This window comes from Nymphaea colorata, chromosome 3 (assembly GCF_008831285.2).
Source record: "Nymphaea colorata isolate Beijing-Zhang1983 chromosome 3, ASM883128v2, whole genome shotgun sequence".
Taxonomy (NCBI): domain Eukaryota; kingdom Viridiplantae; phylum Streptophyta; class Magnoliopsida; order Nymphaeales; family Nymphaeaceae; genus Nymphaea; species Nymphaea colorata.
Window position 1 is genome coordinate 27815958 of NC_045140.1, and position 12483 is coordinate 27828440.

A 12483-nucleotide genomic window follows, 5' to 3' on the forward strand; every position below is an offset into this window, starting at 1 on the left:
ATTTGCTTAGAAACAACAAAAAATTACAGGAAAAATATGCTATAACCATTGATCTATGCTGCCTGTGTCAACTAATTAAAAATTAAAAACTTATTGTTAAAAAAGCAGTTTTAATATGGATATTAATGACGATTTATGATACATTCAGTGACAAAATTTTAATTTTTAATCATCCCACAACATACAAAGAATTCTCCATATAAACATGGTTAAAATATTTAATGTTTCTATTTACCTTATATAAATATTTTTACGTTGGTCACGCTGATGATTTTCGTTTTCCCTTCCTCTTGCATATTCAACTATTTCTAACAGTCAAAAACCCGGGAACCAGAACGTGGGACTCGAGGCCGAAGCTTGAGTCTACGGGGGAAGAAGGTGGCGTGATTTGTCCTTTCACGGATTTTATCTTCCGATCATTGATCCACCGCCTTGAGCTAGCTTCAACTGTTCGATCCGCACAGAGGGACACGGTTCTGTCTTTGTGAGAAAGAGAACAGAGGAGGAGAAAGACGTGCAGGGCGCGAAGGAAGGACAAGGAGGGAAAAATGGAGCCTTGTTCGCCGTTGGTCCCGTTCCCTCTGCTAACGACGCCGGTCGAGTCGACTTATCGGCCCTGCACCATCCCCTACAGGTTTCCTTCCGACGACACGCGCAAAGCCACGCCGACCGAGCTAGAGTGGATCGAGCTCTTCCGCAAATCCATCCCATCTTTTAGGTTCGTCTGACGATCTCCTCTCTCACAGCCGGAAGAAAATTGGGATTTGGGTAGTGGTCTTTTCATGTTCCTGGTGCGTTCACACTGGCTTGTTTCTCTGTACCCAGCTTCCTCGGATGACCAGATAGATCGCGGGATCTCGATAAGTGGGTACTTCTAGATACCTGCATCGTTCATGGTGACGATCTGAGTTTGTTATTGTTGTAGGAAGCGGGCAGCGGAGGACACGTCCGTTGAGAATGCAGCCGAGAAAGCGGAGAAATTTGACCAAAGGTACTTCTTGATTCTGCTTGTGTTGGCAAAAGAGATTGATTTTTGTTCACAACGAGTGCAAATGAGTGATTCTTTGGTTGGACCTTCTTATCTCTTATTAAGACAACCACAATTCGCTGGCTAGTCTAGCCGAGGGCAGATTAGAATCCTTTTTAGAGGAACGCGGGAGATGAGCTCTCCTTTCCTGTCTATCATGATTTAGTTGAAACTCGGTAGCCATCTTATCCATATCAGGGGAGTTCATATCGATGGAGTTAGCTTCGGTTTATGTTCGTAGACCAAAAAAGGATTTGTAGAATGTATATCGTTACTATACATTCATTTCAGAGTTGATGATTATGTTTGTTCAGTTTGTTGTTTCCCCACTTCTCATCGGAAGCATGATGACTAGGAACCAAACTTGGGACAAGTTAGACATCAAGTATCGTCCGAAACGTTTTACTAGGTCCGTGCTCGTTGAGGGAAGCAACTGTTGGATCGCCAACCAAGACTGCACTCCTGAGAGGTCCTATCTTCTTAACAGGAACCCAGTAAGCAGCTCACATCCTTTCACCAATGAAGATGATCATCCATTAGCATCACAGAAGTGTAACTTGCAAGTATTGAACATATATTTGCAGAGAACAAATGTAACAAAAGGATGATGCATCCTGAACATTCCAGTCGAGTACTTTCCCTTCAAACAGGTTCTCCCTCTTGATGATGACTGCAGTAATGGATCTCCGGTTCTAACAACGTCGCTCAATTGTGTCTTTGTTCGCTCTGTATTTTTTGTTCAGTGACCTGTTTGACATTTACCTCTTCCGGGGTTATTGATAAATACGGAATTGGGGGCTTGGTTTACTGAAAACCAACTTGATTTTTTCTCTGCTGTCGAGCTAGTCCATGGGAGATTCCCTTCCATGTTAAGAGCATATGGGGGTTTTCAGCCTTAGCTGGATCTTGGAGACAATGGGCAACCATATTTGTCTGCTGATGTTATCTTATTTATTTTCGTTCTTGACATGATCCCCTCTATTTGGTATTCGGACCAGCTGTCTTTTCAAAAGCTCCTGCAAATTGGCTTTTGAGTGGCAGTGTTATACAGCTGGTGTCCTCTGGAATATCAAAGTTTCCAGTAATATTAAGAACATTAATGCATTTTGAGTGCATCCTTACAGTAGGAAGGATTCTTTTAAGATGTTACTACTTGTTACCAAAAAATTTTGGCAATGTAACTGTGCAAAGAAAATCTGGGAGCAAAATTTCATCTACAAAAGGTGGAACCAGAAATATTAAGTAACACAGACTCTTCAAGAAGGTTGCCGCACCTGAGTCATGCTTCGGTGTGGCAACAAATAAATTGCTTTTCTTTTCCATTGAATTATTGAAAAAAAATTATAGTTTGTTAATAATTTTAATGCTAGTTTTATTGTTCATATATATATATATATATATATATATATATATATATATCATGCACCCATGCCCATGTTTTTTTGCAAAATGCTGCACCTGGACCACCACGTGTGCCCCACACCTGTGTGAGATGGCAGTAATCCTGATCTGTTCATCTGTTATTCCTGTCGAAGAACTTTTTTTTTGTCTCAAACTTCTTATGCATTGAAATTGAATATGTTTCTCTTTGCAAATATATTGATCAATATCATTATTGGTGCTGTTGAATTAGTAGGATAAGCTTGCTAATTATCTTTCTTGTCTTGTTGAGTAGAGTAGATAACATGTGGCTATTTTCAAAATGAGTTTCACGGTCTAGTTCTGTTGTTTATATATTACACATTGATGCATAAAGAACACACATAAAACTATTAAGCATGCTGCAATCTAAAAGTGATAAGAATTCAGGACATATGTCAAGCGTAAAATATTTCTACTGCATGAGTGCATCTTCTATTCTATGTGCTTGACACTAATATGCATGCTACATAGCGGAGCATCTATAAGTTCTGTTGCTTTCCACCTGTCTTAGACCTACCTACTAAACACTTGGAAGTGCACATTGTTTTGCACTACCTAGCTTTATGTTTGTTATTGATGTGGCTAAGACATTTACGTCTGTTACTGATGTTGCCAAGACATCTCTTTCTAACTTGATTCTTCTTTTTGTATATATTATAAATGCAAAGGTACACACAATTACTGGGAGGCTTGAAAACAGATCCTGAAAGCCATGGGGGCCCTCCAGATTGCATAGTAAGCAATTTTAACTGACTTCTGTTCTAATTGAAGGAGATTCCTGTTTTTTAGGCTAGTACTGTAGTCAAGTGGATATGAGGGTTTATGCTTGACTTGTATACTGAATGTAGCGACACCTTTGGATTATGCTAGCTTCTTTGTAGGCTTCGTGAACAGGTCCTTAGGGAATTGGGGTTCGAGGACATATTCAAAAAAGTTAAGGTTAGCCATCCTTACCTGGAACCTAATCTTAATCTGTTAAAAATTCATCATTTCTTTTCTATATCTCATTGTTGGTTTCTGGTTTTGTTGCCTCAATATTCATTAACTGTAATAAGGATGATGAAAATGCCAAGGCTATTGCTCTGTTCGAGGATGTAGTTCGGTTGAATGATGCAATTGAAGATGAAGGCAAGCGTGTAGAAAGCTTGATAAGAGGGATTTTTGCTGGGAACATATTTGATCTCGGTTCTGCACAGGTAGCATAATTAATTAATTCTTGCAAACAAATATGTGACCGAATAAACATTGTTTTTTGGAAAATTTTGGAACGACATATCTTGTAATTTTTTCCATTTTTGTTCTTTTTCTTGAAATAATCTTACTTTACCGATTTTTTTTATGCTCTGTCATAATTATTAGGATTTGTATGATCAATGCCTCTAATATTTTTCCTGTTGAACTATAGTTGGGATGCACAAGTTTCTCTTACAAGGAAACTACTTTTTACATTTATTCTACTTTGATATGCTATGATCATACATCTTTGGTTCTGGCTTTTCCCTTTTTATCACTTTTTTACACATGCACATATACACATCCATAGTGTTTTTTTTAAAACTGTGGTTGTTAGTTATGATCTGCATTGTTTTATTTTACCATCTTTTTGGGCTGTTTACGTCTATCCTTTTGTATTATCAAATGTTGATTTGGCCTCCTTATTTTGCATTGTTGAAGCTTGCAGAGATGTTTGCAAGAGATGGGATGTCTTTCATGGCGACTTGTGAAAGCTTAGTGCCCCGGCCCTGGGTTATTGATGACCTGGACATTTTCAAACACAAATGGAGTAGAAAATCATGGAAGAAGGCAAGATTCTTTTCATTCTTATTTTTCGTGTCATAATGATTTCTTCTTATTTAGACAATTTTCCTTCTGAGTTCTGATGGTTTCTTGGTAGTTAGTCATCATCAATACAATGGAGAATATGTGCCTACGTGGTAGGAATTCATTGGAGATCGTTCAATAAACAAGCACATGATGAAGTTACAGTGACTCAAACAAAGGCCATCTATATTTTGTGGCCTTGGGCATATCCATTACTCTTTTGCTTTTTATCTCAATATGCACTAACCAACAAATGCAGATTATGCTTTTTTGGTCAATATGTGTCTTCCTGCCATAAGATTAACGTGCTTATAGATTCTAGGACTTGGATATTGACATGCCTGAGGTCTTTCTCTTTTTTCTTAAATTTTTCTTCTGGAGACATTTCATGGTCCTTTAGTGTAATATATATATGTCACATTCCCTAGTGAGTTCATCTGATTTTGTTACAGGCAGTAATATTTGTTGATAATTCTGGTGCGGATGTCATACTTGGAATATTGCCTTTTGCAAGAGAGCTACTCAGGCGTGGTACACAGGTTTGCTTCATCCCCTTCTTTGCATCTCTTCAAGGATTAAACCTGAGTTATCCTCATGCATGCCATGCACCAAAGTTGTTTTCACAGTATGCATATACTAAGTATGACCTAATTCTTTATCAGTCTATGTTTTGCAAAACTTAAGTATTTGTCAGAGCAAATGCGTCATTGTTCAATATGATGCTTCTATTCTTAAGGACAAGGTAAGGCAACAGAAATTGTCTGCATTCTTAACTTTTACAAGTTTTAGAAGGTAATTGCAACATATGGTTGTTGATGAATTTTTTCTTTGATGGCTAGTTTGGTTTATATGTAACTTTCTTTTATGGTGCTTTAATAGTGTAATTACTATTGTAAAATTTGCATAACATAAATGGCTCTTAAAATATTCTTTTCAATATTTATTTGCTTAAGCTGAACTGTTGTACAAAAGAACAAATTTTGGATATAATGCAGGTGGTTCTGGCTGCTAACGACTTACCCTCGATCAATGACATAACCTACCATGAGTTGTTAGATATTATATCAAAGGTATCACCAATCTTATCATTCATACAATGCTTTTGTTTTTGAAGTTCATGTTTAACAAGGCAAACCAATTCTACATCAGTTGAAAGATGAGGATGGTTGCATCTTGGGAGTTAACGCATCTGGCCTTCTGATTGCGAACTCTGGTAATGATTTGCCTGTAAGTGGACCATCTTTAATGTACTAAGGCTACCAAGAGTCCAATTTTACTAGTTTATAGGCTTGATTTGTTTCTTTCTCACTGTTAATTTTGTGTGGTCCTTTGCATCTTAATAATCATGTTATGGGAGCTTACTGATGCCTTATTTACTTACAAATGTTGACTTCCTTATAGGTTATTGACCTTTCTGCTGTTTCTCCCGAGTTGGCATACCTGGCAAATGACGCAGATTTAGTTATGTTGGAGGGAATGGTAAATATATCTCCCTTGACACTGTTGAGATCTCTCTTCACTGTGATAATTTCTTCTTCCATGTTGTCCATGCGGTCTGTCTCACGAGGAGTCGTGATGCAACTTAGTGGCTTTGGTACCAAATTGGTGCAGTTGTACCGATCACCCTAAACCTTAGGTTTCTGAATGCTCGCTTGTGCTAGAGTTATACACAATGGCCCGTCCTGGCAAATCCCAGAGCAATAGGATCCCAATAGGAGGTCCTTCCAGCTGGCTATCTAGCCTCCCTGTAATGCTTTGCTCATGCTCTGAAATGCTCAATGAAAACTTGATTTTGCTGTGGATATAGATGCTACTTTTTCTCCAATGTATTGACATGACTATTTTCTGCAGGGTCGTGGGATTGAGACGAATCTTTATGCACAATTTAGATGTGATTCATTAAAAATTGGAATGGTACTATTCTTCTCTTCCATGCAGTGTGCAGTAGGCTTCAGGCGTAGGATGTATCCACTTGTTTCTCATATTACTTGAACCACTTTCAGAAGGGCAGTCGCTACATGCCTGTTTGAATGATTTCTTGCAGCTCATGAGCTGTTTACGTTGATTGCATCAGTTCAGCCCCGTGGCAGTTTGTGCAGTAGATACCAGCTTTCAAAATTAATTATTCCGCTTGATTTCATTGCATTCTGAGCATGTTAGTCAAAGCTATTTGCTGTCTTTATCTCTAATAATGCAAATGCTACAAGGACAAAGTTTACTTTCCCTGAATATTGCTGCGTTTTTTGAAGTTTCTTCTCCTTCATACCATCCCTTTTCGTTTTCTGAGCTCCCGTTGAACAGAAAAGGAGCTTTGTTTGCCTAATGTCAAACATGATGTCAGCCATTTACTCATCAAGCATGTACTATTTACTTTCAGGTGAAACATCCAGAAGTTGCTCAATTTTTGGGAGGGAGGCTTTATGATTGTGTCTTCAAGTACACAGAGGTCATTCTTAGTTAATATTCTGTCTCTTTTTCTGGCAGAGTAATTTTTTAGACTATCCTGTAAAATAATGCCGATTATGGGTAGCTTGAGCTGTTCTATAAATCTGTATGTCTCTGCTGTATTCGGCCTTCTTATATCCCTTTCATATGAAACTCTGGAAGGGAGGTCACTTGCCTTACCCTATCTGGACTACCTTTGGAAGGCCTTTCTTTTGCTTGAACCTTGTGAATTGCCATGGTGAACAAGTGGCACTTGAACCAGTTTTATTTTTTCATTTTTGTTGTTTTTAATCTTTTAAAATTAATTAGGCCATATTGAATTAGTTTTTGGTCAGTAATCTAATTTTTTAAATTATCTTTTGGCAATATAGTTACATAAATAGACTTCGCATGTGTCCCCAACGTTATGAGAAAAAGAAATTTACTCGTTTTTTAGTTGAGTAGATCAGAAGTTTTCTTTCGTTAGTGGAGAAAACAACTCAGATTGTTGATTTTTAGAATTTTTATGAACTCCCATCTATGCATCAAAAAGCCTCTTTCACATTCCAGGATTTTAGTTTTATTTTGTAAAATAAAAAATGTACAGTTATCAATGTTGGCATCTAAAATCTACTTCGGTATGGAATGAATTTATAATTCAATGAGGAGTCCATTTCATTAGTATAAGTTTACAATCCCAGACAATTCCCATTTTCCGCGGCGTAGAGTCGTGGACAGACGGCTGAGTGGACCGTGCCATCGTCTGCTTTCATGTCGTAGTTTGATTATATTGTGGTCTAGCTGTTGTCTGTTCAGAGTTTCGACATTTTGAAGTTGCTTTTGGTAGATGGATGGATTTTTTTGTGTTCAAGATGTAGGAATTGAGAAGTCATATTAAGAGAGAGGAATCTCTCTCTCTCTCTCTCTCTCTCTCTCTCTATATATATATATATATATATATATATATATATATATATATTGTAGAAGTTCGTAATTGAGCAGGCATGGAAAAGCAAAGGGTTCATTATTGTCTCTGGTTGCTTTTATCGACGTGCCTCGATCACTCACGATCCTTGCAGATCGCACCGACCGCAGCTGCTGCTCCGCGTAGATAAGTTGTCAAACAACTCATCATTCCGGGAATACCCCGTTCTACATGAAACCACAAACAATCCACTTTAGTAGTTTCGTGGAATAACCATGATTGCTGCTCATGATGAACGAACTGCAGTGAGTAAAAGAAAATAAAGGAAGGGATTATTCCAGTGTTTGGAAAAGATAGGCCGGCGGTGTTGATGGCAGCTCCACCCGAAGATGAAAAAGCAGCTAACTTTTCAACCGACAGGTAGAAGCTTTTCATATTTGCCTTTAGGTAAAATCTGCGGATGAAACCATCGATAATATTGCATATTGCAAAATCACTGGGTCGACTAAGAAGGAAAAGACAAAGAAGAAGGTACTCGGGCTTGCAGCTCGGGGTCTGATTGCTGTCGTGTTTCAGTGAGTTGTTCATCTCAACTGATCTTTTCATGGTGATAAGTGTAACATATCATAGATTGTTGGGGAGTGTACTATAAATTTAGCGAGGCTTTGAAGCAAGCTAAATCTTAGCGGCATAAAATACTCATTCGAGAGAGAGAGAGAGTTGAAAAGAACATCATTAAAGCGAACCACAAGTTTGTTTGAGAAGAATTGCATGGAAATCCGTGACAAACCCAACTGCTACTGCTCTGCACTGCTACTGTCCTGTACAAGACATGGACTGCAGAGCCCACCAAACACCCCACTTCTGTCGGGTCAATGAAAATCTCAGCAGCCCATTTCCGGCGACAACACTGTGTCACGAGATGGGCGGGCGAAAGATGCAGAAAAAGTTAAAAGTGGCAGTTCCCTCGAGATGCACGCAAGTTTTATCTTTTCACCAAACGTGGAACATTGAAGACCACCTCTTCCATCTTTTATGAACGCTATCACACTGCGCCCAAAACGCTCACCAGAGACGATGGTACCGCGGCCACCTACTCTTAAATGAGCACTTCAGAAAAGGAATTGTTCTTCTAATTACCAATTTAAAATCCTCATGATTTCGAGATCCTTGAATTTCTATGATTTTAAATGAGACATTTTCTAACTGCTAAAAGGAAAAATAAGGATTTCAAGTATAGAATATAGATCTTAAGTTTGATTTAAGATGCTTATTTTGATGAATTATAGATTTTACTATGAAGTTTTTATTACATTCACATCAGATCCATGGATTTCAAATTTGAAGTAAAGAAATGCCCCATGAGCAAAATACTCCTTAGCAGATCATTAAGCAAAACGGTCAAATGTTATGAAAGAATGTATAGCTTTGAATTGGTTTCTTTCTTTAAATCTAACTTTTTCAATTTTAATTTATTAAATATTCGGATGGCCTAAATCCGAAGCATTTGAATCTTTTGATGGTTTATATATTTATCTTGGTCCTTTCTTATCACTTGTTATGCGAAAACACTGCTCAATGGTGGTTAAATTTGTATACACCACGGAGCTCATTTTGTAAAAGCTTAAAATGGTGGTTAAATTTGAGTAGATTTGGATCCGGTTATATAAGACAAAACTGCTCAATGGTCAATTGAAAATTTGTTAACTATATATGTAAAAAATTTCTAACTCCTCCAATAAATCCCACTTAACTAAGTCGTGGAATGATTGGATGAAAATTTATCATTTTGACTACATTGGTATTCCTTTGATTCCAACTTTAAAGTGAAGCTGGTTATATACACTGTGGAATCTTGCCTAAATGACCAAATTACCCCTAATAATAACAAAAAGAACCCACTTCTTATAAGGATAAAAAAATGTGAAAAAGTTAGAAGTTCAAAAAGAATATATTTTTTAATAAAAATTCCTAAAATATACCAACTCCCACCTTCTCTATGTAACCCTCATACATGCAACTCACTCTCTGCCTAAGGCACGATCCACATTTGAGAAATCCAAGTTTGTGGCTTGAATAAATGGCACATGCAACGCCTATTGAACAATTATGAAGAAAGTTGAGGAACATGCTGAGGAATTTAGAAATATGAAGTTTGTTTCAATAAACATGACAAAGGAACAGGGACTAGGCGAAAAATTTAAAACTCCTTGGTGGGGCTCCTGGTACCGAAAGGGTGGCTCAGATTTCACGGCCGGAACGGCCAAGGAGGCAAGAACTACCGCACCAGACGCTCGGCCCACCAGTCTTTTAGTTGTTGGAAAGCTGAAAAAGGAAAAGCAAAAGGCTACCACACCCATCAAAATCAACCAAAGAGAAGACAAGTAAAATGAAGGAAACGTAGATGAATGTATCATTGCATAAACATGCATCCAGAAGCAGTCCTATCAATTGTGGTATGTGACTAAAAAATTTACATCATCACCGGTGATTGAATAGACTCCATTGGCTTCTTTTCTTGTGCAACAAATGGAGAGGAGATTGTCCCTCTATTCCCTTCATTCCTTTCTTGGGATCCATGGTTGCCAAGAAATAAAAAGAGCACTAGAAATGAAAAGGCAGGAGATCAAAGTCTAGAAAAAGGAAATACGTATTCCTTAGTAAGTATGGCGGGATTCCTTTCTGTTTTTTCTGTTCTAAACTTCACCATTAGCAACACAGGGATAAGCAGTGAAAGAAAAGTTTTTGGTGCAGCGGAAATTGGAACAAGAGATATGCTGGAAAGAAAAAGTACAGAAACAGGTTAGACTCATCGATTTTGTTGCTTGCCACCGTAGGAGAACCTTCATTTGATCGTGGGAAGAGTGTGACCGACGTCTCTATTCTGTCTATTTTCCTTACAAACACGCACTCCCAAAGTAAGAATTTTAATCGGTGACTGTGAGCCATCCCATGCTAAAGGCTCTGCTCGAATGTTTGATTGCACGCAGCATGGTGCAAGATGCTGGGGACTGAGAAGAAATCAAAGTGACGGAAGGAAAAACGCAAAAAGGAAGAAGATGGTCGCCGTTGTGATTGATATTTTGAACTTCAAAAACAGAAAGAGAACATGCTCAATACATCTGCCATTAGATTCTGAAGCGAAAGAGAAGAGAGAGCTCTTCGAAGAACCCCTAAACATGCATCCGCAAACAACGGCATTGGAAAATGGGATTCCATTTTCTTGAGAGAGTGAAAGCATGCTTGCTCAGCGAAAACATGCAGAGGGCATTTCTAGCAGTTGGGTTTAGGAGAAATGCCAGGCTCAGAAAAGGAAGGTGTGGTCGAAGAAACCGCAGACTGCCTGGGAGATTGCAAGGGGAAGAGCGGCAGCAGCTCCGGCTCTGTTCCTCTGGGCGTGTTCAGAGGAGAAGGGTGGAGATAGAAGCCTTTCTCTGCGATCGCCTTTTCCTCCTCGGACATGGCCCCGACCGGCACCGGCGACGTCGACTCGCTGCCGGAGCCTGGGCTCGAGATCCGAAGAAAGCAACCGGAATTCGGGCTGTAGAGACCGTTCTCGAACGGATCCAGTGGGGTGACGGGGCTGGAAAGCAAGAGATCGGAGACGGCGGCGGTGGTGGGGGAGAGGAGCAGCTGAGATCTTGGAGAGAGGTGGGGCGCGCGGAGGGAGGTGAGCCCCAACTTGACCTCGAGCTTCCGCATGCCGCCGTGCCGCCGCTCGTGGAGCTTGAAGGCCGATCTGCGGGGCCCGACGGGGTCCATGCCGCCGGCCGCATTGGTCCTGTTGGCGTACCTGGCCGGCAAGGTGATGGGCAGCTTCTCGGGGGAGTCCTCCGCCACGCCCGTCAGTTTCTGGACGAGGTCCTTGAAAGAGCGAGGGTCGGCCTGGACAAACGTCGTCGGCGATGACGCTGTCGAGATGCTTACGCCAGTGCTGCTCGCCGCAGGAGCAGTGCCGCCGTTGCTGATGGGCGTCTCCATGCCGCCGGAGAAACCCACAGAGAGAGAGAGAGAGAGAGAGGGAGAGAGGGAGGAAGATGCGAAAGGTTTAGTGGCAGAAGTGGTGAAGGTTACAGATGGCAGAGCAGATGGAGGAAGGGTGGCAATGGCATGGGAAAGAGAGAGTGGACTTGGGATTGGCGAAAGGTTTATTCATGGCTTGGAGTACTCAGAGTCCGTGCACTGAGTGAAGGTGGGAGAGCAGGAGAGAGACGAGAGCAACAAAGGAAAAGCTCAATAAAGCAGAAGAAGAAAGGAAGAAAGAGGAAAAAGGCGACGGCCCAATGGTTCGTCCGGTTGACATGCTACTGCTGCAAGATAAAGTCAGCCGCTGGTTATTGCTTTTACGCGCATATACGTAGTCTCCTCTGCTTGCGTTCATCACTGATCTGCTCTCCTGTCTTCGTCTCCATGAAACGTCTCACATCATTGCACAGAGAAAGAAAGAAGAGAGATTTGAAAAATTGATAAGCCATTCTCGAAGAGGGGAGGAAACAGTTTGACCTCGCTTTCTTATCAGACTATGTGTGCTTTTCAACGCTCATTTGACTCTTCTGTTCATTGCTTTCACGAGGTCGCGTAGGTTGCACGAACTTTCTCTTTTAGTCCCCTTCGAAAAGCACGGGCGTCAACTAACCCCGTTTTAGCACGAAGCCGATCGATCGATCTTTCTGTTCTAATAAGTTTCACCTACTTGTTCTTCATTGTGATCTTCATGTTTTTTGAATGTGTAGATGAGGTTTGAGAATCAATTATATGATTTTTCTTTTCTTTCGGAACCCATTTAACACAGTTCGCAAAACATGATCTTTGTAGTTCTAGATTTACGTATCGTTTCGTTTGAACAATTATTTAAGAAATATCA

At 40.0% G+C, this 12483-nt stretch overlaps 2 protein-coding genes across 2 annotated transcripts; one reads left to right on the forward strand and one right to left on the reverse strand.

Moving 5' to 3' along the window:
* Nucleotides 1–310: 310 nt before the first annotated feature.
* LOC116249987 (damage-control phosphatase At2g17340-like) lies at nucleotides 311–7049 on the forward strand. The gene is made up of 12 exons (XM_031623304.2): nucleotides 311–718; nucleotides 926–991; nucleotides 3118–3184; nucleotides 3320–3388; nucleotides 3505–3645; nucleotides 4124–4252; nucleotides 4723–4809; nucleotides 5266–5340; nucleotides 5420–5497; nucleotides 5672–5749; nucleotides 6122–6184; nucleotides 6648–7049. Exons 1-12 carry the CDS (start codon nucleotides 549–551, stop codon nucleotides 6729–6731), a joined length of 1107 nt encoding a protein of 368 aa, XP_031479164.1. The 5' UTR covers nucleotides 311–548; the 3' UTR covers nucleotides 6732–7049.
* Nucleotides 7050–10666: 3617 nt separating this feature from the next.
* On the reverse strand, nucleotides 10667–12262 carry LOC116250940 (VQ motif-containing protein 19-like). Its single transcript, XM_031624941.2, has one exon. The coding sequence runs from the start codon at nucleotides 11598–11600 to the stop codon at nucleotides 10893–10895; it is 708 nt and encodes a 235-aa protein (XP_031480801.1). The 5' UTR covers nucleotides 11601–12262; the 3' UTR covers nucleotides 10667–10892.
* Between the last annotated feature and the right edge of the window lie 221 nt (nucleotides 12263–12483).